General features: G+C 47.4%; 1 protein-coding gene across 5 annotated transcripts in view; it reads right to left on the minus strand.

The window, feature by feature from the left end:
- The window catches only part of HECTD4 (HECT domain E3 ubiquitin protein ligase 4), a 154528-nt gene that overhangs the window by 24238 nt on the left and 102452 nt on the right, over nucleotides 1-27838 (minus strand). For all 5 annotated transcript variants that reach the window (XM_036014941.1, XM_036014939.1, XM_036014940.1 and 2 more), the window contains exons 40-56: nucleotides 26225-26360; nucleotides 24837-25019; nucleotides 24197-24361; nucleotides 23649-23818; nucleotides 22601-22716; nucleotides 18988-19091; nucleotides 16997-17158; nucleotides 16730-16878; nucleotides 16400-16479; nucleotides 13704-13867; nucleotides 12819-13056; nucleotides 11902-12038; nucleotides 11319-11445; nucleotides 7777-7914; nucleotides 6083-6219; nucleotides 4214-4374; nucleotides 139-320 (exon numbers count right to left, since the gene is read on the minus strand). In XM_036014941.1, the coding sequence (XP_035870834.1) occupies nucleotides 139-320; nucleotides 4214-4374; nucleotides 6083-6219; nucleotides 7777-7914; nucleotides 11319-11445; nucleotides 11902-12038; nucleotides 12819-13056; nucleotides 13704-13867; nucleotides 16400-16479; nucleotides 16730-16878; nucleotides 16997-17158; nucleotides 18988-19091; nucleotides 22601-22716; nucleotides 23649-23818; nucleotides 24197-24361; nucleotides 24837-25019; nucleotides 26225-26360 (2549 nt within the window). The remainder of the gene's footprint in view (nucleotides 1-138; nucleotides 321-4213; nucleotides 4375-6082; nucleotides 6220-7776; nucleotides 7915-11318; nucleotides 11446-11901; nucleotides 12039-12818; nucleotides 13057-13703; nucleotides 13868-16399; nucleotides 16480-16729; nucleotides 16879-16996; nucleotides 17159-18987; nucleotides 19092-22600; nucleotides 22717-23648; nucleotides 23819-24196; nucleotides 24362-24836; nucleotides 25020-26224; nucleotides 26361-27838) is intronic.

Below are 27838 nucleotides of genomic sequence, written 5' to 3' on the forward strand. Positions count from 1 at the left end.
AAGGTGCGCCGACACTCCCTGCCCCTTCCGTGAACAGCCAGTGCACGGAGCCCCACCCCAGCCTGCGGCCTGGCTCTCTCGGGGCTACCCCTCCCCGTGCTGACTTCCGTGGCGCCAGCAGCAAAAGCCAAGCTTTACCTGGGAGGGGAGGAGCGAGGAGCTGATTGGACAGCAGCTGCAGGTGCTCCAGGGTGATGTCGCGGATGGCAGGGATGTGGAAGAGGCGGGTAAACAAGTGTGGCAGCTTGGGGGCGAAGATGTTGAGCAGCGCCATGCGACAGTACAGCCTGGCCAGCGCAGCCTCGCATCGCAGCAGCTCCCTGCAAGGGACAAGGCACGGGGGTCCCTAAGCGTCTACGCCCGGCCCCACGCCGGGTTGGGCCGCGGGCCTCCAGAGGGAGGGGACCGCATCTCAGGCTCCTCTTCTGGCCCAGGTTCTGTCCTCCAAGTTAGTCACTTGTGTTTAGGCAAAAAAGGGACATTTAGTTATGGCTGATTTTCCCCAACTCAAAATCACTGTCAAAGAAGTGATGAAAAGGTATGTCCACACAAAACCTTGTGTGTGTGCATTCACAGCAGAGTTATTCACAGAAGATGAAAAGCAGAAACCACCCAGGCAGCCGTCAGCTAAGTGCCGATGAACCTGCGCCACGAGACACGGAGCAGCCGTGGAAAGGAACGAAGCCCTGACACGTGTTATGACGTGGACGGACCTCGAGAACACGATGCTGAGTGAGAGGAGCCGGACGCAGGGCCCACAGGTTGGTGGTTCTGTGTGCAGGGATTGTCCAGAATGAGGCAAACCCACGGACACAGAGAACAGACCGGTGGGTGGCCGAGGGGACGGGAGAATGGAAACTGACCGCCGGTGGGTGTGGGGTTTCCTCTTTCTTGGGTGACGACAACGTTCTAAAACTGACTGTGGCGACGGCTGCGGAACTTTGTGAAAATACAAAAACCACTGACTTGTCTACTTTAAATGAGAATGTAAATTATATCTCAATAAAGCTATCATAAAAAGTTCACTATGGGAATTTTTAAGGTGATGAATTTATGAAGTAATTGGCATGTTCCTTGAATAAAAGCTCATTCGTGACTAGGCAGGCCCCATTTAGAGTTGCACCTTTTGATAAAGAATCGAATCTGGCTAATATTGAGCATAGAGGCGGCTCCCTGTATTTTACTAGCCAATCACCACAATTAAAAATTCTCCTGGTGGTAAGCCCTTTAACTTAACAGGCAAGTTAGAAGCAGCCCTAATGTTTCTATAAGATCTAGGTTTAAAACCCACTCGGAGCCAACAGGGGTCACCTGACATTGCCGATGACCTGGACCGAGTTCAGTGCCGGCCCACCATGACTCAGGTTGGGAGTGACGGCACCTGAAGAAACAACCACCCACCACCTAACACCTGATGGGCACGCACAGCTATGAAGATAGAAAATAAAGCAACGAAGATGCTGCGTTTGGGTGACTGACTTCCTTCTCATGTCCCCAGGTGGAAATATTCTGGTGCTGGAGTCTAAAAGACACCGGCTGGACCTGTCTCCTCCCTCCGGGGAAGCCCACATGCGGACTGCGCTCGCCCAGCTCACGGGCTCAGGGCAGCGCGGCAGAAGAGGTCCCAACGGGGAAGCGGAAAGCCCTAGAAGTAAAAAGCGGAAAAAGAAAAAAAAAAAAAGCGGAAAGCCCTTCCAGTCTGCCCACAGCTGCTGAAGTGGCTGGGACGACGCTGGAAAGGGGTAGTTCTGGGGCTGCAGGAAGCCCTGCTGGGCCCTGTGGCCGACAAGCCCTTGCCCTGCCCCACGGGAGTGTGCCAGACGGAGCACCTCCGGCGGGACCCGCTCGAGGACCGAAGTCCGGTCCCTGTAGTGATCAGACGGCACGTCTCACGTTTCTCCCAGTGCCGAGACCACCGCACTGATACTGAGAACAGACATCCTACATCTGTAGTCTGTAACCCTACAAGCACTTTTCATGCCTTTTCTCTGTTGCTAGTCAATGGCCCATTGGTTTCATCTATCAGAGACATTTGCTAAAAATGCAATGGAAAGACTTATTATTAAATAAAGCTTGAAAGCTTTCACCAGTGTCATGCTGACATTCAAGCACATATGTTTGGGGATTCTTTTCAACAAATACAGGGTGGGGCAAAACAAGGTTTACAGTTGTGACTACGCAGAGCAGAGTTTATTCTTGTATTATTATTTATTGATTATTGTCTTATTTTTCACACGAACAATGTGAGCCAGGGCCCAGATCAGGCACTGGGGGCTCTAGCAAAGAATCAGACAAAGTGTCTGCTTTTAGGAGGCTTACATTCTAGGGGAGGAGACACACAGTAGACAGATTGGAAAAACCACACGCAAGAGTGCCAGGTCCTGGAAGAGGTACAATGCAGTGCTATGACAACGTGTGACAGCATGCTGACACTGGATTAAATAGGGAGGCGGGGCCCTTTCGGACAGGTGACATATTCATTGAGGTCTGAATGTGCCAGCCATGCACAGCTCCGGGCAAAGCATTCCAGGAGAGGAACGGCACACACACAGACGCCGAGGGGACGCAGGCTCGGGCTGTGAGAGCCACAGGAAGGCCGGCGCTGCTGAAGGAGCCACGCTGGACAGGCCGAGACTCCGGGGCCCACGCAGGTTTCGTGAGCCAGGTGATGGGTTTGGACCCTACACCGAGGGGAACGGGAAGCCGTGGGAAGGTTTGAGTCTGAAGATGGAGGGGGAGGATCTGATTTGTGTTTTGAAAAGGTCACTCCGGCTGTTGTGGGGAGAGGGGAGTTGAGGCTCAGACCCGGAATGGGGTGCGTGTGGCGGAAACCGAGACAAGCAGACGGACTGGGGACGTGCTCTGGAGGGGGAGCTGCCAACAGGCTCCAGAAGACAGTAACGGAAAAGAACTCAACTCACGGTGCCCCTTGGAGACACGGCAAGACCACCCACCAGGAAAAGATGAGTTCGGGGGAAATCCCGATTCCACTCCTCATGCTGCATTTTAGGTGCCTACGGGATTATCTGTGAGTGAAGCGTCAACAAAACCCTTCCCTCGACTGCCTAAGAGCTGACTTTGGTCACCTTGTTTTCAGTCTGTTCTTCTGAAAACCTGGCCAAAGCAGAGTATCAGCAATGTCAGCAGGCACACGGCTCGTGGCCAGAATGACTCCCCAGTGCAAAGCGGCACCTGGACTCGAGGGACTGAAAGGACACTCTTGGTGGGAAGCCAGAGCTCTGAGACTTTCTGGAGTAGGGACTCTTGTTGGAATGCCTGAAACCTGTGCCTGTGGAGTTGTCACAGAAGATGCTGGCTTCTGTTTGGGACGCGGCTGCTCAGCCACCAGGTGCGCAGTGCCACTGTCCATCCCTCACACCTGGGTTGTCACTTGGGTGGGCGTGGTCTGGGAACAGACCCTCAACTTCTGTGAGGACAGCTAGGACAACTCCTGCTGAAAACACATGGGTGACACTGCCCTGTGGCACTCCAGGTTTCTTGTTCTGTGTCCTTCTAAGTGAAGCCAATGCTAAGTGTGGCCTGGTTTTATGAACCCGACTGTCAAGCTGAACTGCAGACCATCCAAATGGGGTGAGGCACTGCCTGCGTGGACATGGCAGGAGGCGCCGGGTACCTGTTCCTGGAGTGATGGGAGGTCTAAGCTGGAGTCATCAGCAAGTTGGTTCAAAACTGACCGTGTGGGAAGCTGTGATGCTAGTGGACGGGTGGCACAAACAGTAGTTTAGGAAGGGAATTTTGCCACATCTTCAGGTTCTAACCCACTGAGAGCAGGTGTGTGTTCCCCTGGAGACCCCCATGCCCCCACATGGTGCTGGGCACAAAGCAGGCACTCAAGGAGCACTTCCACAGCTTGGCAGAGAGACGAGCTGGCCGCCCGCACGGCCTGGACACACCCTCTCAGCTATCTCTTGGCTTGCTTCACCTTCACAACTTTTCTGCACGCTTCTAACCTCCAGCCACCCCCAGCCCCTCCAACTCGCAGCAGAGTGCCGCGGCACAGGCCAGGTGACACTGCTGACGCGGCCTGCGGCTCTCCTCCCAGTTCCTGCCTCTGCGCTGCTGTCTGTGCTGGCTGCCGTCTCCCCAGCTCCCAGCTTTGAAGGCACGCCTCCTCGTCAAGGACGAACGGCACACGCGGTAAAGCAGAGTAAGCGGACTTCTGTGGCCCAGCAGAAAGAGAGCTCAATCTCACCTGTGAATTTGAAGGTTGGTGTTGTCCAGTGTGACCAGCCCGTTGGTGGCAGTCCTCCGGTAGCCTGCCGGGGGCCGTTCCAACATATCGATGGGATACCAGTATCGGACCAGCACGCCTTCGCTCCGGAGGTACGTTTCTACCTGCACCAGCTCATTCACCTGCAACAGTGAAAGGAAACGTCTACTTGTGTTTCTGCACTGACCTACCCCTCCAGTTACAAAAGTGTATATGTATGTATACACACACACGTATTTTATATGTGTTTATATGTATTTAATGCATATTTAATATATTTATAGTACACATTCATTTTATACACTTTAATATTTAATATATCACATAGCAATGTATCAATATATTAATAAATATTAATACATCAATGCATATTATAGAATGTATGTTGATACATTATGTATTATATATAATATTTTAATATATTTTTCAATATATATTTTAATATAAAATATATAAAGTTTTATAGCAGTAAATGCTAGTTGCATGGCATTGACAATCTAAAAGTTCAAATATTTCTCGTTCATATTGTACTGATAGTGTTTATTTTTTTCATACCAGTTGGCAAATTTTTACTGGTAAAATAAAGCACTTCAACGTAATTATGAGTTGGAAATTTAAAAAGAATAGAGCTGTGTTTCAGCAACAGTTCACCGCACACTGCTGCCAGGTAAATTTTCTGTTCGCTGCTGTGATGTTACTAATTTTGTAAAAGTGGGGCATCTGTCTGGTAGCTCTATTCTACCGCGAGGGAAACTGAAAGGAGCATATGCACACGCACTCTGGATTCAAGTATCAATGTAAGTTTTGCTTTGAGGTTATTATTAAAACAAAGGGAATCCAACTACTTGAGAAATAATAATTATTACTCTAATAAAATTTCTTATTTTTCTTTTCACTTTCATAAATTTCCATTGCTGAAAAATATTGTTATATATTTTCTGATAATTAGAATAAGAAATTTGTTCCAGAAGGTAGTTAATAGAATTTTCTACTTGACAGCTCACCTTAGTAAACCACTAGTAAACAACCTCTCTTAAAAACAGAAAGATTTAAATTAACTTCTGGTCAAATGGGGTCCACTGAGAATGTAAAGCTTCCAATTTCCAATCATTAATAGTACGTACCATCACATGCATCTCTACCTAGACACAAAAGCTTATGTATGTGGTGATGACACTCCCTTATCAGGCCCTCTCGGGTTTAAAGCACACGTTATTCCATCCTTTTTTTTTGCTCGGGAAACGTCGGAGATGTGGGTGCTGGCGCGCCACCACAGGACCATGCAGGCGTGGCTTTCAAACAGGACCCCGTTTTCAAAAGGAGCCTTCAGCTTTGCCCTCACGCATTCTCTTCTGTTCCTTCTCCCCGCCCAAGTCCCTGCTGAGCCCCAGAAGGGCCCCCGAAATGAAGGAGAAAAAGGCAATTTACACCTATTTTATACACAGGGAAATTGAGACTAAGAGACCCAGTGCAATGATGTGATCAAAATCACGAAACTGTCTCTTTGATTTGTGTCTGCAACAATCATGACAATGCCAGGTCACCCACTCATCAAGGAGTGGGAGACTCTTCCCCTGGGGACCTGGGTAGACAGAACGCGGGGCAGCGTGGCCACGGCTGACGGAAAAGCATGGCAGACACAGGTCTGAAGGAGCTGACCGCGCTGAGAGTGGAGAGTTTATGCTCCCTCAGCCCTGCTCTGGGCCCATCTCAGGAAAGCCCCCGGGCACGACGACACTTGCAGTTCCTTCACCCCGAGTGTGAGGAGTACTCCACCTGCATAATCACTTTTCAAGGCGCCCGGAGCGCGGACGCGAGAGTCTCTGAGTGGAGGAAGAGCCGCACACTCACCGAGTCCACATCCAGGACGACTCCATGCAGCCCGAAGGTCTTCAGCATCCCGCGGATGGCGAACTTCGGCAGGGCCGTGCCCACGGTGCTGCTGGCTATGTTGTTGCTGTCCGGAGAGCGGGTGACCACCGTGAGGCCTGGGGACCGGGGAGAGAGGTGTGTTCAAGAGCAAGTACCGTCGCCGTGGCACTCTCTGTGTTAGGGTCTGAAGTATCTCTGTGGCATTTAGCAAAACTTTCAGCTTAGTTATAACTGAAAGGAACACAGCTTGGTCTGGGAGATAATACAACAAAGTGTTATGAACTTCCAAAATTCAACAAGACAAAGAAGCCAATTAAAAATGGGCAAAGGATTTGAATAAGCCTTTCTCTAAAAAGAAATGAAAAAATGCACAGGAGAAGATACATCATCAGCCATCAGGGAAATGCAAGTCAAAGCCACAGGGAGATGCCACTGCGCACCCCCTGGGACGGCTATAATCAAAAAGACAGACAATAGTGAGTGCTGGCCGGGGTGTGGAGGAATCAGAACACCCATGTACTGCTAGTAGGAATGTAAAATGGTCCAATCACTTCGGGAAATAATCTGGCATTTCCTCAAAAAGTTAAACATGAAGCTACCACACAACCCAGCAATTCCACCCCTACTTATAGAAATGAAAATGCATGCCCATACAAAAACTCATACACAAATGTTCACAGCAGCATTACTCATAATAGCCAAAAGGTAGGGACAACCCAGGTGCCCATTAATTGATGACTGGGTAAACAAAATGGGGTATCATCTGTACAATAAAATATCATTTTGCCATAAAAAGGAACGAAGTACCAACATGTGCTACAGCACGGATGAAACTTGAAAAATTATAGTCTGTGAGAGGCCCGGCACAAAGGACCACATGTTGTATGATTTCATTCATATAAACTGCCCAGAACGGGCAAATCTACAGAGACAGAAGCTAGATTAATAGTTGCCAGAGGCCAAAAGGAGTGAGCAATGGGGAGTGGTGAGGGTAAGGAATTTCTTTCTGGGAGATGAAAATGTCCTTCAGTCAGAGGCAATGGTTTGATGATTGTGTAACTTTGTGAATATACTCACAACTGCTAAACTGTATGCTTTAAAAGGGCAAACTTTACAGTATGTGAATTAGATCTCAAATAAAAAGAAATGAAGAAAAGAAAAATATATATTCCTGCCCTTGCTCATGTTTGGATATTTTTATGAAGGTAATGAATGCTTTTAAATTTTCCTTTTTGTGCTTTTCTGTGTTTTCATTTCCTTAAAATGTGTGATAGATTTTTTAATCAAAAGAATCAACCCATTCTAGGAAAATTCCAAAATGCACAGTACAGCCACAGGGTCCTGGTTTGTTAGCTCAGCAGCCAGGAGATGAGGCCTGAGAGGCCAACCTGGAACCCCACGCCCACCCACTTGTCTCTCTATGCCATTGCCCTGTGCGTGCTGCTGAGCCCTGGGAGTGTGCAGGGGCCACCTGAGGCCAGACAAGGGTCTCCTGTGCCCAGCAGGACGCTTCAGGGCCTCCCACGGGAGAGCTGGGAAGAGGGCGCATCACTCAGAGTAAGGAGGGTCACCCTAGCAGAGCACCGGCTGCTCAGCTCAGGCTCACGCTGAGGACAGCTCTGCTTCTCAGTCCGCAGGACCTTTCATAAGAGGAGTAAGGAGGAGAGCAGAACCTTTTCGAACTTTGTCAATCGTGAACTTGTTTGCTTCGTCTTTGATGTCTTCGATGGTGGGAAGGTACAGGTCTCTTGGGATGCCACCGTTCTCCTCATACAGGAACTCGACGGTCTGCCGGGCAATGTCCACCATGCCTGAAACACAGAACGGCACCGTCACGCCTCGAAGTGCGCACGGCCTGCAGGCCAGCACGGCACCGACTCACACCTGGGACAGAGAGGGGGACCTCTCCGACACCGCGGGTGGGGTGCGTGGCCTTGTGGGGAGGGCAGTTATGCAATATCCTGCAAGTCAACGTGCTCGACGCCTCACTTCTAGGAACCTCTCCAGCTTCTCCCACAGAAACACAAGCGTGAGTGTGCAATGAACACTGTGCAGCGCTGCTGGTAAATAGAAAATATTCACTGATACAGAATGGTTAAAAACGATACATTATTATGCAGTCATTTCATTTTGGCTAAGTCAAAATAACAAACTGTAGGACAAATGGAGAGAAGAAGAAAGTGAGGGTAACGTTCATTTTTTCCCTCCCTTACTCATTTTTGTACTGTTTGAATGTTACTACAATAAACACACGTTACTTAGCCAAGACAGAGACCTACACAACCCCTGTCCAGGACTGAAATCCGCTCCGTTCTCCTGTCCCAGGGGAGACACATCATTACGTTCACTAGCAACAGCCACTACTGTTTAACGAACCAAGTAAACAAACGTCCAAAGCCCTGAGGACAACTGCCCCGTGGGGAGGGCGGAGAGGTGGAGCATGCGCCTCCCTTCGCTCTGGCTGCCGAGGCCCCACACTGTTTGTGGGTGGAAGGGCAGGTACTGGCAGCATCTGCTTTTAAACAAGGCCTATCGCCCTCAGGTGCATCCCCGGTCGCTTGGTTTGTGGTCCTTTATTTGCTGTAAGGAAGAGGCACAGCGGCTTTCCAAGCACAGTTCAGAAGGGGCTGGGATGAGGGAAGGAAGCTCAAGGAGAGAAGGGTCAGACAGGATAAACAAGAAATGGGGCCTAACAGCAGATTACGGAAAAATAACCTCTGCCCCATTTTCCAAAGGCCTCGAGACGAGAAGAAAATACTCTGTCGTCTGCTCAGCAGGAACCGGGAACTGGGGGCAGGGCCCGGTTAAAGGAGAACAGCCCAGAGGAGGTTTCATTAACCTTCGTGGGCTGCCCCTCACAGAGGTGGTCCTTTGGGCACCGTGGGCCGTCTCCCTAGCGCCCTTCAGCTGTTGCCACTGCTATATTGAAGGATATTGTGTTGGGAGGGTAAAAGTTTTACATTTAAATTATTATAGTTCAGCTGCCTGGCGGGGGTCACACAGACGGACCCCAAGAGAACGCCTCGGCAAGATGATGTCCGGGGCCCAGGAGCCACTGGTCCGGCTCTGGTCCTGCCACAGACATTCACAGATATTCAGGGCGGCTCCGGGAGCAAATGGTGAAAGGAAATCCTCATTCAGGCAGAACCCACAGGGAAATAAAGGCACAGCAGCCAGTGGTCATACACGAGAGCTTCCCATGCATGGGCTGTGAGCTACACAGTCTCTCTCCTCCCTCTCCCTCTCCCCCACAGCGGTAGGAAGCAGTAAGGAACGCTGTTTGCTCCCTGAACAAATGGTGCTTCCTTTCTCCAGACGTAACCCTGTGGTTGCCGAATGAGCGGCGGGTCTCACTTCAACACGGTGTTGGTGGAGGAGCCAGGCCGGACGGGGCTGCCCTCGGCACCCGTGCTGTGGCCTCAGGATCCGCCCCTGCGACGGTGCTGACCGTCGCTTCCTTACTGGCTGCCCACCAGGACACTCTCTGAGAGAAGCGAGTATCCCAGTCCTGTGCGGAGAAGACTCCTTATTCCCTAGCCCAGGGCCTGGCACTGGGAGGCACATGTCACGTGCAGGGACAGATAAGTGACTAAATCAATGACAATAAGAACGCAGTGGAAACAAGCCCTCCTTGCTGGGAAAACCAGTGACCAGCCTTGCTGCTTCCGGCCAGCAGCAAGGATCCTGGCATTACACTCAGTACGTGAACGTCCTCTGAACACAAGCTCAGGTCTGCCCTGCAGTCTAGTGTTAACATGAAAAGGGTACATCTTTCCGATGTTGAGAATGAAGGAGGAATAAGAAATTATCCTTTTATCTGTAGGACCTACTATATCAGAGTATCTTGCTCCTTTGCTTAAAACCCCCAACGGCTTCCCATTTTACTTAGAATAAAACCCGAAGTCCCTGCCAAGGCTCACGCTGCTCTCCGCTCTCTCACAGGTCATTCCCTGCTGCCCCTCCTCCCCCTTGCCCTCACCCTCCCATGTTCACTGCCACCCAAGGTCTTTCTAGCATTGCTCCCTCTGCCTGAAACTCTGCAGAGAGAAGAGGAGAATATAAATGATCTGCCCTGGAATTTGGGCCCGTAGCTGAAACAGAGCTCTGATAAGAGCGGAAAGCATTCACACTGCGTCACAGGATGTACGAATATTCCCGCAGGTTAGTATAAACAAGATCACTCCACTGTCACTGGTCTAAGCTGTGGGGCTAGCAAGCATGGAAAACACACACACATGCTCTCTCTCTCACACTTCCTCTGTCTCTGATCAGTCCTGGCACCAATGAGCAAAAGGAACGACTCATCTGTCCCTGGACATCAGGGACTCAGCATAGAAGTTGGCCAAGGAAAATAAAAGTCTCTTGGGGGCTTTTCTTTTTTTATTTGGTCCTAGCCTCAGGACAGAAGTTAAAACAGGAGAAAGACTGCTAGCGTGGGGACAACAACTGAACTTTCTGCCCCATCTCCGATGGCCACCCTGATGACAGAAAACCAAGCCAATGCCCCACCGCAAGGGCAGCCGGGCCTGCTGGGAAAGGCCTTTCTGCATCTCAGAAAGCACGTGTTCCACAAAGCGAGGAAAAGCCTTAACACAGAAATCAGCCACCTGCACTTAAGATTCAGTAACGACCCACCGTCTGGGGTCAAACTCTGCATGGTTCTTTGCTAGAGAAACCGTAGCCGGCGGGAGAAAAGATCTCACTGTCATTAATCACTGTGACATTCAGAACGGTATTAACGGAATACTTACTACATGCCAGGCACTGTTTGTTTTTAGGAGCTTTATCTGCATTACCTTATTTTTTTCTCATGTACCTGTGAGGTGGTTGTCATTACTGACTCCATTTTAAAGGTAAGGAAAGTCCAGAAAGGTTAAATAGCCTTCCAAGGTCACGCTCCTGGTCAACAGCACCGCTGCGACTCCAGGGCCCCAGCTAGTACCCAGCAGCACACCCAGCTGCCTCGTACAGCCAGGCCAGATTCACCTTAGTAGCCCAGCCGCCAAAAAACACTGAGTTAAATTGACAAGGAGAGAAAAACCTGGCAATGAAGGCCAAGACCACGGAGTTCAGCGAAGGCACAGGGAGACGACACTGTGAGGTCTAGGCCAAGTTTAGATGAGCCCCTCCTTCCTGAGTTACATGCTGAGTATCCCCCAAACACATCTGTCCAAACCACGAAGTGAGCTCCTTAGGAAAACACAAAGCACCAGACCTAGCTGTAAAGCGCCCTTGATCTGGTCCAGGCCCGATTTCCGCTCTGCTTCATTGCGGAAGCGTCTCCGGATCGTAGGAAACACCTTGGTCTCCCAGGCTTTCACCAGCAGGGCGTAGTGGTCCTCCTGGAAGAAGGCAAGCTCGTGATCAGACAGAGAACGCCCGGCGCAGGCACCAGTCCTGCCCCAACCACCAGCTCTCACCCCTGAGTCCCCCCCCCCACAGGCCAGTGACACAAACACACCGTGTGGACCACACCGAATACAGCTCAGCTGCCGGGGGGCGGTGGGGGGGCAATGCTACACTGGGGTGGTCTCTTCCTTCCCTCTAGAGCCAACTTGACTGCTGAATTACTATCAGAGTACTTCACTTCCCCACACCTGGACTGCACTGGCCAAAGGGCCCAAAAGATATTGCTACTGATGTGTAGCTTAGAAAAACAAACACTCCAGAGTCGCTGTTGAAACCCAGTGTCATCATTCCAAGCGCGCCACTTCCAGCCTTGCACACTCAGATCACAATCATTCCGCGTGGCTCACCCCGGGCGCCGGGGAGCTGAGTGGACGCTGCGGGTCTCTTACCTGTGGGATGTCGTCATCGTCATCGTCGTCACTCTCATCGTCCGCAATGGGAGGCGGGTGGGGGTCTGGGCCAGAGGTGATGAAGTTCTCATAGCTGAGCTCCACTTTGTAGTGACAGGAGGTGTCGCTGTCGTACTCTGTAACAAGGCACAATGACAGTGAGTTCCACCCAGGAGCAGGCTGGAAACATCACGAACTTCTCACCTCGGACAAACCTGATTTCTCTTCATTTATATGACAGAGACTCCTAACACTTGGAAGGATTTTCAAGTGCAGAGTCGAGGAATAACTAATTACTTATAATTACCTGGAATCCTACTATAGGTTTTATGGCTCTAATTAAACTTAGAGAACAATCTGGGAAGTTCTTCATCATAAGAATTAAACAGATACTTGAGACAGTTTGCAAACCCGTAAGCCAAGGGCTCAATATGGCTTGCAGACATCTTTAGTTTGGAAAACTCAGTTTTATTCATTTTGATTATAAAATTTTTTCAATAACAGAAGCCTTTACAGTGCATACCTATATACCTACCACCTAGATTCCACAATTAGCATTTTATTATTCTTCTATGACCTCATTTTTAAAACAATTCAAAGGAGAGACTAACATTTTAAAATAAGGAGATTTCATGTAAAACACTGGGGTTTTTATCTCTGACAAAAGACGGACCATCTTTCAGGCTTGTGCTTTCACGAGGCCACACCCCACGCGGCACTGGGTGGTGGCAGGCCTCCTGGGTGTGGGGATGTGCTTTCCAGTCCGCCCCACTTCCTTCTGCTCCCCATTTCCTTTCACTGGGCCAGTTGTCCCGTTCCCCAGGAGCACCTGAGCGAGCCCAAGCTAGATGGACTTCTGAAACCAACAGCATTCACATTTCCAGGATGCAGTGGGGGCCTGCGAGGAGGCAGCTTACGTTGCTGAGCGGTGGCCACAGCCGCAATCCGGCACGGTGGCCCGTGAGTGCCTGGGTCTGATGCAATACTGGTGCCGGCATCGTTGTCACTGTCAGATGCCATGGCGAAGGGCAGGGCCTCGAAGTTAGCGCTGATCTCCTCCGCCAGGTCAGTGCACAGGTCGGCGGCATTGCGGTGGGCCTGCCCTTCAGCGTAAGCGAACGGGCGGGAGCCAAAGTTAGCTCGAGTCTTGGTGTTCTGGAAAGGAGAGTGAATAAAGGGTTTGAAAGGACTTAGGCTTATTTATTAATTTTAACACCCTGAGGTGACCTTCACTAAATGTCAAACCATAAGTACGGCCCCGGCTCTGGGACAGCATGGCCACCAGGCTGAGGGGCAGGTGTAACTGTGCGCACCAGCCGGCTCCGCCTACCCTCACCTCGCCCTCGCACTCTCACCCTCTCGGCTACTCAACGACCTTGAGTGTTTCCGACACTGGTCCTTTCTACTTGAAGCCACGGCGCACGCTGCTCCCTTCGCCTGGAACACACTTTCCTCCAATCTGGCCTAGTTGAGACCAGTAAATATTCCAGACGTGGCTCAAATGTCACTTCCTCAGGGTAGGGAGGACATGACCAGATGTGCTTGGCCCTTGCTTTCATTAAAGTCTGTGCTTTTCCAGCACGCTGCGATGGCTAGTTGTATGTGGCAGCTTGTCTCGCTGGCCATGGGGTGCCAGATTAGACGTTACGTCTGGACAGGTCTGTGAGGGAGTGTCCGGATGAGACGACATTTGAATCGGTGGGCTTAGTAGAGTAGCAACAGATCTCCCCCCTTCCAATGTGGCTGAACATCACCCAAATCACCAAGGGGAATTGGTTTTCCAACCCCGTAAGAAAACCTGCCTTTTTCTGAATGTGAACCACAGGCCACATCCCACCGGAGACGTCCTCGAGGTACGGCGCGAGGCGCTGGCCGCAGTACGTGAAGTACACCCGGCCCTTGGCCGGCTGCCCCGGAGGAGGCGGGGTGCCCTCGGTTCTCTCCCAGCCAATCCCTGCCACGTCACCTGCGGCAGAAAACAGGAAGGAAACGCACTGTTTTTCCCTTTTCCCATTAAATACACTTTCAAACTGCAACTAGTGTGATGAGGTCACATATCATTGACGATCTTTGTTTTTATTTATTTGTGCCATTGAATACCTCTGGAAAAGACAGGAGGTAAAGTACTGTATTTAAATAAACAAAGTAACACTAGAAGTAAACAATTTTAGAAAGAAAATGTCTAGAAGAAGAGAAATGCCTAGTGTCTGAGTTAAGTTAGTTACCATAATTACACATTAAATTTTGCCTTTATTTTCCTGGCAGCCCAAGACAAAAAGGGAAAACACTGGGTATGATAGATTTTTTTAAAGATTTTTATTTATTTACTTTCAGAGAGAGGGGAAGGGGAGGAGAAAGAAAGGGAGACATGGACCGGTTGAGTCTCGCACACCTGAAACTGGGGACCTGGCCCACAACCCAGGCGCACAGCCTGACTGGGGATCCAAGTGCTGACCCTTCGGTTTGCAGGCCAGCACTCAGTCCACTGAGCCACACCAGCGAGGGCTGGGTATGATTTTTAAATGGACAAATATAAGTTTTCTTCTTTTGACGCATGTATGATTACTAATGGCATAAGGTAAAAAGGTAGTATTTTCCCAGTAAATTTGTACAAGGCTTAGGAACATTCTTAAAAATGTAAGTTAGGTCTCAGCCCACAACGTAGCCTGAAGGGATGTCGTTACAGCACACATGCGCCGCCCCACTTCCACGTATTTGAGGCGCTTTTACAGGAAGCTGAGATAACAGAAGCCCTGCTGCTTCCCCGCGAGGCGCCTGGATACTGGGGCAGGGCTTAGGGACCCAAGAGGAGCGTGTCCACTCCATCAGCGCTCTGATGGTGGCTGCTCCGGAGAAACTGTAGCTTTATAATTAACCTATTGTTGCAAACTCTCCAGTTAGTGCTTAAGATCCTGTGGTTTTCATCACAGGGTCTGATACGTCTTGGATGCCACACTGGGACTGGCTGCCCCGTGGTGGGGGGTGGCCATGGCTCACCAGGGCACCCGAGGGGAGGAGCGTGCTCAGCACAAGGGCGATGCTCAGTGAGCATCTGCTGATGAATGGACCCCGGAAGCGTCAGCATAGAGGTTGAGATTATGTTGTCAAAATCACATGAGTACCCAATTCCCACACAAAATGTTGTCCAGGAAGAGGGTAGCCAGCATGTGTGCCTGCGGTCCAGTCCAAAATACTTTCAAAAGCCAAAATGTGATCAGACAAAACAAATGACAGTAACAAACAATGAAAAACTCTGAGTGTGGTTCCCCTGTCCTCCCCACCTCTCTGTGCTTAAAGCACTTCCGTATGTACCTGGCTGTGATGTGACAGCTCTGCTCCATACAGTAAGGGAGAAATAACTGCCAGGGAATGACTCCCCCGTCATAACTTAATCGTAAGTGAAAACAGTACCCCCCCCTGAAAAGTGCTATTTAACAAGCAGTTCCCTCGAGGATAAGGGATGGCAATATGATGCCCAGACAGCTCCCCGAGGGTGTCTACTGGGCGGAGCGACGTGGTATTCCCTAAGCACCCAGATCGCCTACCACATGTAACAATTTCAGCTTCATCAGAGATGATGCTAACATGTCCTGTCTGAAAACAGGTAGCCAGCACGTTTGGCTGCTGCTAATGTTAGAAGGAGAACGCCTGTACCTTGCTGCTGCTGGAGCAGGTGGGGCTGATCCAAACTCATCTATTACACAGATCAAGTTACTTACAAGGAGGCCAAAAAGCAGGAGGGGAAAAGGCCGTTTTTTTACCTGAAGCGATTACCTACGTGACCGGAACATCGTGCAGAGCATTTGCGGAAGCTGGACCGGACGTTCGGGCTGTGAAAAGCAACGCCTGCAGCACGTGTGTACGTGTCATGGGGCTGCACTTCACAAGAGCCTTGCGGCTGGGGGTACAGTTCCCCGCATTTGAAGCTATTTACCTGCTTCTCAATAGCAAGCTGATGAAAGACCAAACTTCAGAAAGAAGCACAATCTCAGAATTTTCTCACGGTGGAGGAGAGGAAGTAAGTATGACTCCTAAGGCGCCAAACGGAGGCTCTAAATGATAACGGCCTCATAAAGTGACCGGTTCAGAGTAAACTAGGGAACAGCAATGACAAGGGTTTGGTTTTCACTAAAACACAAATTGCTGGCCCTGACTGGTGTTGCCCAGTTGGTTGGGCATCATCTCACGAAGCTAAAGTTTGTTGGTTCAATCCCCAGTCAGGGTACATGCTTGGGTGGCAGGTTCGGTCCCCAGCTGGGGCATGTATGACAGGCAGCCAACTGGTTTCTCGCTCACATGGAAGTTTTTCTCTCTTTCTTTCTCCCTCCCTTTCCCCCTCTCTAAAAATAAAGAAATAAAATCTTTAAAAAAAAGACACACTGCTTGTTTCCAGTTGCTAAGTTTATTTAATTTTTAAGCTTTTAACCTACTTAGACCAAAACCTGGGGACAAGAGAAATCCAGAGGTTAAAAAAAGGAAAACCGCCCGCTGCACTCACCAGGAGAGAGAGTCACATCTAAGCGCACGCTCTTCCACTGCAGTAAACTGGAGCCATTGTAGTGCACGGCCCGGCCATTGCTACAGAGAGAACGAGGGGCGTCAACGACAGGGCTACCCGCCGGCGTGGAGGCAGGTGGGTGAGCAGGTGGAGAGGGTTCCGCGGCATGAGAGTAATTAGGAGAGAAACTCTCTTATCCTGAACATGACCCTATTTCCAACTAGTATTTTACATTTTGGAAGGTAGTGATTGTAATGGTACTACTTTACTATTAAAGCACCCAACCCGCTTTTTTTTCTTTTTTAAGTAACAGCAATAGTAGCCACTTACTTATGGAAAAGACAAGTGCCCACTGGATTCGTCCAAGCCCCATCTCGTTTTTCTGCTTCGGTAGCAAAGCCAAAGGAAACTATTGGTCCAGTGTCGTCATCAGTATCTCCATAGGAAACAATTTCAATTTCCCAGTAAAAAGATGGGGCCTGAAGAAACACCAGGAGTGGGCAGACAATCAGAGGGCTCAACCCGGGCGCTTGCACTTGCTTTTGCTTTCAGATTTGAAGGAACGGGAGAAAGCCAGCGTGTCATGTGGCTTCTCACCTGGACCGGCAGCGGTGAGGTGGCGTAGATGAAGGTGCCCCGGGGCAGGCCGCCCCCGGCGCTGGGGTCGGCCAGGAAGGTGACAGAAGTGAGGTGCGAGGAGAACATGCAGGCTCGCACGGGCGGGAACACTCTCGAAGGGCTCCAGGTTATCTCTTTGGGCTGCATTGGGGAAAATCTCAGTCAGTGGAACTGCAAACACAGACACCTTTTTACTCTCTCAAAGAGGAAAAATAATGTTCATTTGATAGCATACCTTTTTTCCCAAAGGAAACTTTTCTTGATTTAAAAAAAGGCAGTCTCCTTCCCTATGGCCCAGCCTCTAGAAACAACCCCTCCCAACTCCTTTAACTGTTAATTCTGATACTTAACCTCTATATTTCTCCTTCTATGCTTATAATACTATTTTTAACATCCTGTTAAGACATCATTTATCCTATATTATGACAAAGAGGATTTAACTCCCACCTACCTACTTCTCCTCACACACGTGTACACACACCCCCTCACACTCCCAGTGCAGTTAGAGGACATGTTTCAGTTCAACCAGGAATCAGATTTTATATTACTATGACTTAATATTCAGCTCAAAGAAAAAAAGGAGTACCGTAATATGGTTATACTTCCTTTTTTCTTTGTTAGATTAATTGCCTTATTTTTTCATTTTCATAGTTTTTAATAAATCTAATCATAAAATTTCAAGCTTCTCTATCAGATAAAAGCATATTTTTAAAATCCCTTCATTTCACTTCCATCCTAAAGAAAGAACTGAGAGCCCTGATCAGTGTGGCTCATCTGATCAGCCAGGCTCATCTGATCAGCCATCAGATGATTGGCGGGCCATTGTCCTGCAAAGCTAAAGGTCGCTGGTTCGCTTTCTGGTCAGTGCATGTGCCTGGGTTGCAGGCCAGGTCCCAGGTTGGCACGTGTGCGGGAGACAACCAATCAATGTTTCTCTCCCTCTCTTTCTCCCTTTCCTTACCTTCTCTCTAAAGATAAATAAATACAATCTTTTTGAAAAAGAAAGAACTGAAAGATGCATGCAAAGATTAGCTCCAAGGACATTCAGATCATGGTTAGGGTGAAAACTGGAGACAATGTGGATTTGCAATAATAAAAGCCTGAGTGGGTAAACTGAGGTGCATGTATATGCTGGACTATTTCTGACTGATTCATGTGGAAACGTACTCATTTACAGAGGGGGAAAAGCTAGACACAGAACAGTATGGACTGCAGAAACCCATTTTTGTTAAAAAAAAATTACAGGTAACTAGAGATGTTGAGATTTCAGGTGACATTTCTTTTATATATGCATATATTTAAAAACATTTTTTGAATTAATTTTAAACCTATAGGAAAACTGCAAGAACACTGCAATTTTTATATTCTCTTACTTAGCTGCACTAATTTTTTTGAAATATAATTTATCCACTTCAAGTGCACAGTTAAATGGTGTTTAGGACATTCAGAGTTGTGCAAACATCACCAGGATCTAATTTTAGAACACCGTTGTCCTCCTTGAAAAAGCCCTTGCCCATCAGCAGTCGCCGCATCCCTCTGCCCCCTCAGCCCCGGCAACCATCAGTCTGCTTTTGTGTCTGTGGGTTTGCCTGGCCCGGACATTCACATGGATGGAACCACAGACATCACATCTTATGCCTTCGTTCACCAGCTGATGGACATTTAGGCTGCTCCCGCTCCACCTATCATGAATAGTGCTGCCCTTCAGGCAGAGTCACAGACGTGCCAACTGTTCACGTTTCATCACTTTTGCTCTGTAATCATTCTCTCTGCACATTCTTTTGGTGATGAGACAGAGTATAGGCCTAGAAGTTTGAAAAAGTTTTCTTTTTCTGTTATTGATAACTGCAGTACACACCTCCAAACAGCTTTGCAGACACTCATTCTAAATACCGTTAACGTGCCAGTCGGCGTTGGTCAAAGCCGCCTGCCGCATGGGGCAGGAGGTGTGGGGACTGCACAGGGCTCACCTGTCTCCGGTCGGCCTGCAGGGGCGGAGGCGGGGGCCGAGCACAGTCCCGGTAGAGCATCCTCAGCCGCTCACACTGCACCTCCACAACTGCCAGTCGCTCTCCTGCAGGGGACACACCGAGTGCGTGAAAACAGGGCTCCGCCTCCTCTGGAGCAGGGTCAAAGCAGTGCTCACGGAGACTATTCCAATTCTCACTACAGGGCACAGACCCGGAGACATCTTCATCTACCACACAGGGCTCAGCAGCAGAGCCACGTGGTCAAGAGCATGGGCCCTGGAACGGGGCTGCGTGGATGCAGAATCTGGCTCCGTGCCTCAGTATTTGCCATCTCGCTTCCAGGATGGGGGTAATGATGGGGCCTGTGCCTCATGGGGTGGTTGTGAAGATGAGACAAAGTAGCAGAAGGGAAGCTTTAGCCAAGTCCTTAGCACAGAGCCAACTTCAAATAAAAGCTGTTGCTATCATCTAACAAATAAATACTATTGTTCTTACAATCAAAATGGATTTTTTAAGGAAGTCCAATACCTATCGAACATCTATGAGCAAGGCGTCGTGGTAGGTGTTGGAGGGTACACACTATACGAGCTGATGCCCCCAGTCTGGGCACAGAGATAAGACAGGTACATGCGTACGTACACACAGTGAAGAAAGGAGTACAAGGCCGTAGTGTGTTATTATATGAGGCACAAACACAGGTGCAAATGAGTGCGTGATGACTTAATCCCAGGATCCAGAAAGGCTTAATGAAGACAGCATTAAATTAGACCTTAGACAGCAGAGGATTTCAATAAGCAGAAAAGAAAGGGGGCAATGACTGCGTTTTAACATTGGTGTGTTCAGGAGGTGGGGTCCTTCTAAGAGGAGCCGCTGCGGGCCGGGCTGGGGCCGGGGCAGGACTGCCCACGCAGAAGCCAGGACGGCCCGGGGAAGGTGGATACAGAAGGGGGTCCAGGCAGGAGTCAGAGCACTGTTCCTTCAGGTGACACTTGAGTACAGCTGTCCCAGGCCTCCTGCAACTTACAGTGGTGACTTTTGGGTAGAGCCTGGACAGCATTTTAAACACATTTCCCAGGATTCTTAATGAACTTTCAAAGTTTGAGGAAAAACCTCTGGCTTGAGGAATGAATGTATATAGGAAGTAAGGAAGAGGAAAAGCTGAACCCGAGAGATTCTGGCTTCTATAAGCATAAAAAATAAAATTGAGAACTTTTTTTTTTGGGTTTCTATAAGCCTTTTCTTCACTTTCAAAATCTGCTTTCTATGCTATTTCAACCAAGGGATCAGGTTAATTTCTCAGGAATATTTCTCCATGGGAAAAAGCTCAGCAGAGCTATCTTCCTGGATCAAATGGAATTAGATACTCTTCCTTGGACCACAGAAGTTGTAAAATTTGGATATGAGTTAGTTAACATTACAATGGCTAAATCTACCACTTAATTTATTCCTGATGAAGTAAAATAGAAGGAATTCATTGAACTTTTTCATTTTCGAGACTCAATGTTATCGCCTAAATTTTATAACATTTTCTTATGTGAAATAAAAAAATACTAACATACTAAAAATAAAAATCAAAGAATTTTCTCCTCCATCCACAACCCCGAATCTTCTTTATTAAACACCATTTCTCCTAAGCACAGCCTACAACTCTTTGTAGACTCGGAAAATCCACTGTTGCGTTGCGAAGTAACCCAGATGCTGGGGGAGAAGGGATTGTTTGTTATTTATAGGTAAATGACCGAGGACTCAGCACCTTTATAGTTTACGGCATAGGATGCTATTTTAGAATATAAATTGATGTGTATAAACTTATAGTCATCTCTTTTGTAGCAAGTAATAAGTGCTCCCACACGTTTCTTCCCAACCCTTTGTTACCACAGAGCTCTCTCCCAGTAGAGGAAAGGGCTCAGGGGGTTATTACTAAAAGCATATGGAATCACTGCTCGAAACTATTATGATTTCTAGCTTGTACACTATGTACCAAGGTTAACTTCACTGATGAAAACCTCGTTATTTCATAAAAGGTATAAAAGAGGATATTCAGAAAGAGCCCTATAGAAAAGCAAGTGATTAATTCAGCACATTATATGTTTGATAAAATCATTTTAACAAGTCTTATATGCAACCTAAACCAAGAATATCAAAAAGCAGAGGCAGAGAACTAAGAACCTATCACAAGTATAATGCTGAATTATGCACAAAAATTTAGTCACAAGTAATTCACCCAAGAAGTCTAGCAAACTCCTTTTCTTCTGTTCTATTTCTCATTCTTAGGCCCTCTCTGAGTTTTAACAACAGTCCCTGGCTCACTATGCTTATTAGAGGGAGGAGATTCGAGAAGCAAAACAGATACAGAATGAAGACAAATTAAAAAGCAAAAACAAACCGACAGAAATTGCTACCATGTGAAAAAGGACAACACTTTAAGGGCAGAAACAAGATTAGAGTTACCCAAAAAGCGGATGAAATCAGGAATTGTAAATAAAATGAATAAAAATGACTAAAAAAAGAATAAACTAAAACTATTAAGGAAGTTTAAGATTCATTTCTTTCTTACAGTTTATGAAAATGCTCGTACTAGAACCCTGGAGGAATGCTAATCTAATTGTGGACAGTTTCACATACAGTCCAATTATATCCCTGGGGACGAAACATGAATTTTCACTTGAAAACATCCAGCCAACTATCAATTTACAAGAAATCTGAAGACAAAGGGACATATTAAATGACACTATAGGGATACAACCGACAAAATCCAGACTGTGGGAAACCTTTCAACGAACACATTCAAGGGGAAAAAAGAGACACTGAGGGAAACCTATATTTTAAAAGAAATTTAAAAGATATAGTAATGAATTACAGTGTATAAACTTTACTTGGATCCTGATTGCATCAACAGATGTGAAAACAAGTATGACTTTCTGAGAGAATTAGAAAGCTGAACACTAATGAGATATTTAATGATATTAAAGAATTACTGTTAATTTTTTTAGATGTGATCATGGCATACTGGTTATTTTTTTTTAAAGAGTCCTTGTTTTTAGAGACACATACTAAAATATTTATGGATGAAGTACTGTCTAAAAACTGGCTTAGAAATGATCAGGAGGGAACAGCGCAGGGGTCGGCTGTGAGGGACAGCTGCGGACACCCGGCGACGGAAGCACGAGGGTTCGTTACGTCAGTCCCCCTATTTGCGCCCTTGTTTAAGTGTTTTCAGAAACACACACACACATCGATGTTAGTGTACGCTCTTGACTTCGAGCTCATATGCAGCCAATCACAACCGTCAGAAAGCACCTGCAGCCCTAAAGACCATTCACAGATAGTTCTAGAAGGGAAATAAAGGCAATGAATCAGTATGAATGGAGGAAAAAAAACATTCTGACATGGTCCTGAAGTTCAATGGAAATGCTGATTTCCTACTTGGTGTGTACTGAGAGCTTTTCGCTTCCACTTCTCGATCTGGGTGAAAGTGAGCGGCAGGAAGTGCTGCCGCAGAGCTCAGCTGTTTGGGGGGTGTGTGTACGAGAACTGTTCCCGTTCCACTAACCCAACTGCAATGTGCTCACAAACTCAGTAAGGTACGATCCCTTCCATAACAGGTACTCACCAGCACTGCACTCCTGGGCTACTAGGTTAAGAACTTCAACAGCTGCGGGGCACTGTTGTATGAATTCTTCACAAAATAAGCTGTCTTCTAAAAGCTGGGCCATGACCAGGCATGCTCTTAATGTTAAAAGATTTACAATATTTCAAAGTCATCAATGTTCATTCTCTAAAAAGTCAACTGTGAAAAACATTTCAATCAATTTTGTCCCCTAATTTACACCAAGGTTCAAACTCCCCCTTCCTCTTACTTTGTTCCTGAGCTGGGCTGGTTTGGAAATGCATAAATAACTTCTCTTTTCCCACACAGTAACTGCTGACACTGCACAGACCGCCAGAGAAGGGAAAAGCGGTTGTCACCTCCACTAAATGGAGACACACAGTGCCGGGTGAGAAGTCCGCACTGTCCCTTAAATGCTTTTCCTCCACTGCACTCCACGGACAAGATCGGTGTTCTGGGACTAAGAGGGATCCAAGCGCTTAGAATACCTGTACTTTTCTGATTCTTACCCAATTCAAAATACATGTGAGAGCTTTCTGAGAAGTCTCATTATCAAAGGCGACACTGGTTTCTGTTGTTTAATGGTAAATAAATGCATTTGCAGGAAAAGACTGCTTTTCTTTCCAACACCAACAACACCTGTGAGCACTCCCTGCTCTCTCGTTATCAATCTGGGCAGTGATGGACCACATACATAGTAAGGTAGCCTGAACCATTTTAAAAAGGCAAAGAACAAAGTTCTTTTACCAAAGCAAATAAGTGAAGCCTTCTGTATGCACTCCATATATTTTGATTATTTATTTTCATAGGGGAAGAGCTAAACTTTATTTCAAAGTGCAGAAATTAGGGGACTGTGACAAAAGTTGCAAAACTTGGGAAATGCAACAAAACTGTAGTAAACATGGCACAAGACAGTGGTTCCAGTTACTCAGGTGGCCATGGACTTCACACTGTGGACCCATCAAGCCCGGAGGACAGGGACCGCCAAGGACCCCTGCCCGTGTGGCCTGCACCGCCTCGGCACACGAGGGGACCTTCGGAGGGCGCTCACCTTGTCCTTATCTCAGCCAGGAGCCGAACGACGGCCATCACAGGAGCTGACCCATCTCCTGTTGCAGGAAGTGAGGTGTGAATAGAGAGACTTCCCTCCTGAGGAAGCAACATGGACTGGACTGCCTGTACTACCTTCTCAGTAATGGACAGTTTATGAAGAGGCAATGCCTGATGGTGGGGGGAGGGGCACGGCAAAAAGTTAAATTCAAGTAGTTAGTTTATAAGAAATGAGGGTGTTATTACCTGGAGTTAATTCTTACAATATCGTTAAAAAAAATAAGTCACCATAGAGAAAATTACAAACTAGACCAAAATAATTACAAATACAACAAAGAAATATTGCTAACCAAAGACTTGAATTTTGTCATTGAGATAAGAATTATCACAAATGTGACTATTAAACAATTATCACCAATATATAAATACACATTACAACTAAAATTTAAGATAACCAAGTATCTGTGCTTTTGCACTGTGCATATTATTCATTACAGCACAGTTACCATTTGCAGAGACATTTTAGAATGCATTTAAAAATCACCTTACCTCTGATCTTGGAACACAAAGTCTAGACAATGGAATAGTCAGTGTGTCTGATGCTTGCGAAGTCTTTCTACAGTCTATGGGTGGGAATCTGACTGTAGCTATACCTTCCTGCTCATTGATAGAAGCCACCACTCCGATGCTTCCTGATATTCCTCTACCTAAAACCTAGAGACACGGACGGATCAGCACCACCTACAGGCTTTGACAGAAGCAACTCTGTGAGACAAGTGAGAACAGTAAATTCACAGTGGTCATTACGGGCAGCACACTAACAGTTTATTAAAACACAGATACTGATTCCTGAACATGAGCTAATAATCGGCCCTACAACCTTATGCCAAGGTGATTGCAGTATGATTTAATCTCAAAACTTTCAATTCTAAAATACTGCCAGTGTTAATGATACCACCAGACACAAGTATTACAGTTAACAACATATGGTACCGTTCTAATATTTACATAGTCTGCAATACAGGGGAGATTAGAATGCATGAGTTTCTCAGATTCCTGATTTAGCTCGAAGGACCAAGGATTTCTGTCCAACTGGGTGGACGATACTTGTCTTACAGATATGGTCAATTAATCAATGGATGTCTATATTCGGGGAAAGGCAATGTCTGGGGCAATGGTGGCTGGTTACCTGAACCTCGGACCCTATCTTGATTGTTTCTTTGAAGCCTCCCAGGGCACACAGTGCGGCAACAGCCTGGCGGGCGATCCTCTGAAGTTTGGCGAGTTTCCTGCCGCTGCTGCTTCCATTCTCCAGAATGCTTTCTGCGTATTTCCCCAGCTGTGGGATGTACATCAGCGCGCGAGACAGAACCTAAATGAAAGAAGCAGCCCACGTAGGAGGAGTTAGGGTTCTGGTACTAGGGGTGACGAGTGTCCACAACGGTGCCTGGGCCCCAGGTACTGAAGGAACTGTGGATACGGGAGGGATGAAATAACTGTTACGACCACGGGCATTCCTGCTGTATTTGCCTGAGGAAATTGGGCAGAACTGGAAACATACAACCTCAAGGTACAGGAGAATCAAAGCTGTGTTAATAAAACCCCTAAAACAAAGCACGAATTGATCTGATGGGAAACCATCCCAGCACACTGCCTACATCTCAAACCTAATTACCTTTAGGACAAGATATACAGAGTTCACGAGAAGAATCACTATGGGGAAGGGGGACTTGATTACAGATCTCTAGCTTTTGAAAAACTGGACTATCACGTGTAATGATGAACTACTGACAAGCACTCAGGAAGTGTAAATCGCACAGGGGCCTCCGTCGGGCTTCGTAAGTATTTTTAATGAGCCCAGTAACCAAGGCTGCACGACTTCCTAATGTCGGTGCCACTGGAGCCCAAGCAGGAAGGAGAAAGGAGGGGTGCCATTCTTTCCTGGAGAATTCTGTCTTGTCTTCTGCGAGATTAGAATTGTCAGCGACAGGAGGTGTATGTGAACAGAGTTGAAACTAGTAAATCAAAGCAAATTTCAGGGGAGAAACAGGTAATAACTAGCCAATCTCGGAAATCTTACTTTACTAAAAACACCCCTTGCTAGGCATGATTCAAAAAGAACTCCAGCCCTGACCTGTGGATTGAGTGCTGGCCTTTGAACCCAAAGGTCATGGGTTCAATTCCCAGTCAGGGCACATGGGTTGCAGGCCAAGTCCCCAGTCGGGGGTGTGAGAGAGGCAACGGATTGCCGTTTCTTTCACTCATCGACATTCTTCTCCCTTTCCTTCCCCCTCCCTTCCCCCCTCTCTAAAAATAAATAAATAAAATCTTAAAAAAAAAAAAAAAAAAAAAAAGGAACTCTAACCTGGCCCTGCCCAGGTAGCTCAGTCGGTTAGGGCGTCGACCTGATACACCAAAGCTGCAAGTCTGATCTCCGGTCAGGCCACATACAAGAAGCATAAATGAGTGAAACAACAAACTGACGTTTCTCTTTCTCTCTCTAAAAAAAATCAATTGGGGGGAAAAGAGTCTAACTTCCTTCTTGCTTCCTCAATGAAGCAATAACACCATACTCACCTTTTCTGCTGTCGTGGTCCATATCTGAGCAGCATTGGATTCAGGCGCCATCAATAAGCTATGCAGCAAGGCAATCACTTCGGCGGCCATGCTGTTCGCCACATGGCCGCTGATGAAAGGTCGGACGGGGTCGGTCCTGCGTGCGTCAACAGGGAAGACTGTCAGCGCCCGGTGCCATGGTTAAGACTGTATAGCAGCCCTGGCCAGGAAGCTCAGCTGGTGAGACTGTAGTCCCGATACACCAGGATTGTGGGTTTGGTCCCCAGTGAAGGCACATACGAAAGGAGACCCCCCAAGAACCCAGAATTTATTTATAAAAAATTGTGTTTTTATTCTTACAAGTTTATACTTTAGTCACTTTCAAAGTACTCTCCATCTGATGCAATGCACCTATCAAGATGTTTTTCCCACTCATCAAAACAATTTTTGAACTCGTCAATTTTGATGCCTTTTAGTGCTTCTGCCATTTTTTGTTTCACCTCTTCTACAATGACAAAATGTTTCCTTTTGAGGACTTTTTTCATCCAGGGAAACAAACAAAAAAAAAGTCACTTGGGGTGAAATCTGGTGAACAGGGAAGGTGAGGCATGGGAGTCACAGCATTGTGGCCAAAAATGGCTGAGCATGCAGCATGGTGTGGACAGGTGTGCTTGTGAACCACCCGTCATGAAATGGGCAGACGTGCTGAAAGTCTTCAGAAAAATTCACTGAAGCTGAACACAGCCTCTCACAGCAATGCCAGCTGATCACTGATACAGATGAGTTTACAGAACACTCACCTAGCGGGGGAAGCCTGCACTACAAGGGGGCCACCCTCCAGAAGATGATTCTGGGTTTTTTTGGTTGCACTTCATAAAAACATCAGTCAATGAATGCATAAATAAGTGGAACAACAAATCTATGTTTCTCTCTCTCTCTCTCCCCCTTTCTCTCTCTAAAATCAATAAATAAAAATTTTTGAAAAAGAATGTAAAGAAGTAGCTTTCAGTGTTGGCCCCAGATGAAAGCATTTCCTACTCATACCAGAAAAAGCAGATTTCATTGACTGAGAGAAGGAGAAGCTAAGTGGTCATTAGGAAGAAACCCCCTCTCCTAGTCTCTCTGGTAACAAGAGAACCCCCCGCAACAATGGGTCTCCAGCTCTGGACCGAGGGAGCCATCGGCGTCGGGGAAAGACACGAGGCTGTGTCTGCCCCGGCTCGCAAGCACAGAACACCTGCACAGGCTTCCCAGAGGCAGCATTCACGCAGCCTTGCCTCTCTTAGAAAGAAGGTGATGTGTACAGGTGGAATGGTGGGAAGCATCACACAGAAGGAGTCAAGGAAACAGGACCAGAGTTCACTAATACCTGCTCCCCGCTGCCCCCAAAAAACACCAAAAAATAATAAACTGTAGCTGGTGATTCCGGTAGTGGCCTTGCTCAGAAAAACAACCCTTTGCCTATAGGTTGTCTTCTCAGCCAGGCGTGCCTCCCTATTCGTCCATTGCAACCTCAGACGGGCATTTTAAGTCCTCAGTCCCCATTTCTAGCAGGTCAAGTAGGTGACATAAAATTAAAACCCTAAAAAAACCCATCAAAACTAAATCTGAGGGGGGTATGGACAGGTTCCACCT

This window comes from Phyllostomus discolor, chromosome 13 (assembly GCF_004126475.2).
Source record: "Phyllostomus discolor isolate MPI-MPIP mPhyDis1 chromosome 13, mPhyDis1.pri.v3, whole genome shotgun sequence".
Lineage (NCBI taxonomy): Eukaryota > Metazoa > Chordata > Mammalia > Chiroptera > Phyllostomidae > Phyllostomus > Phyllostomus discolor.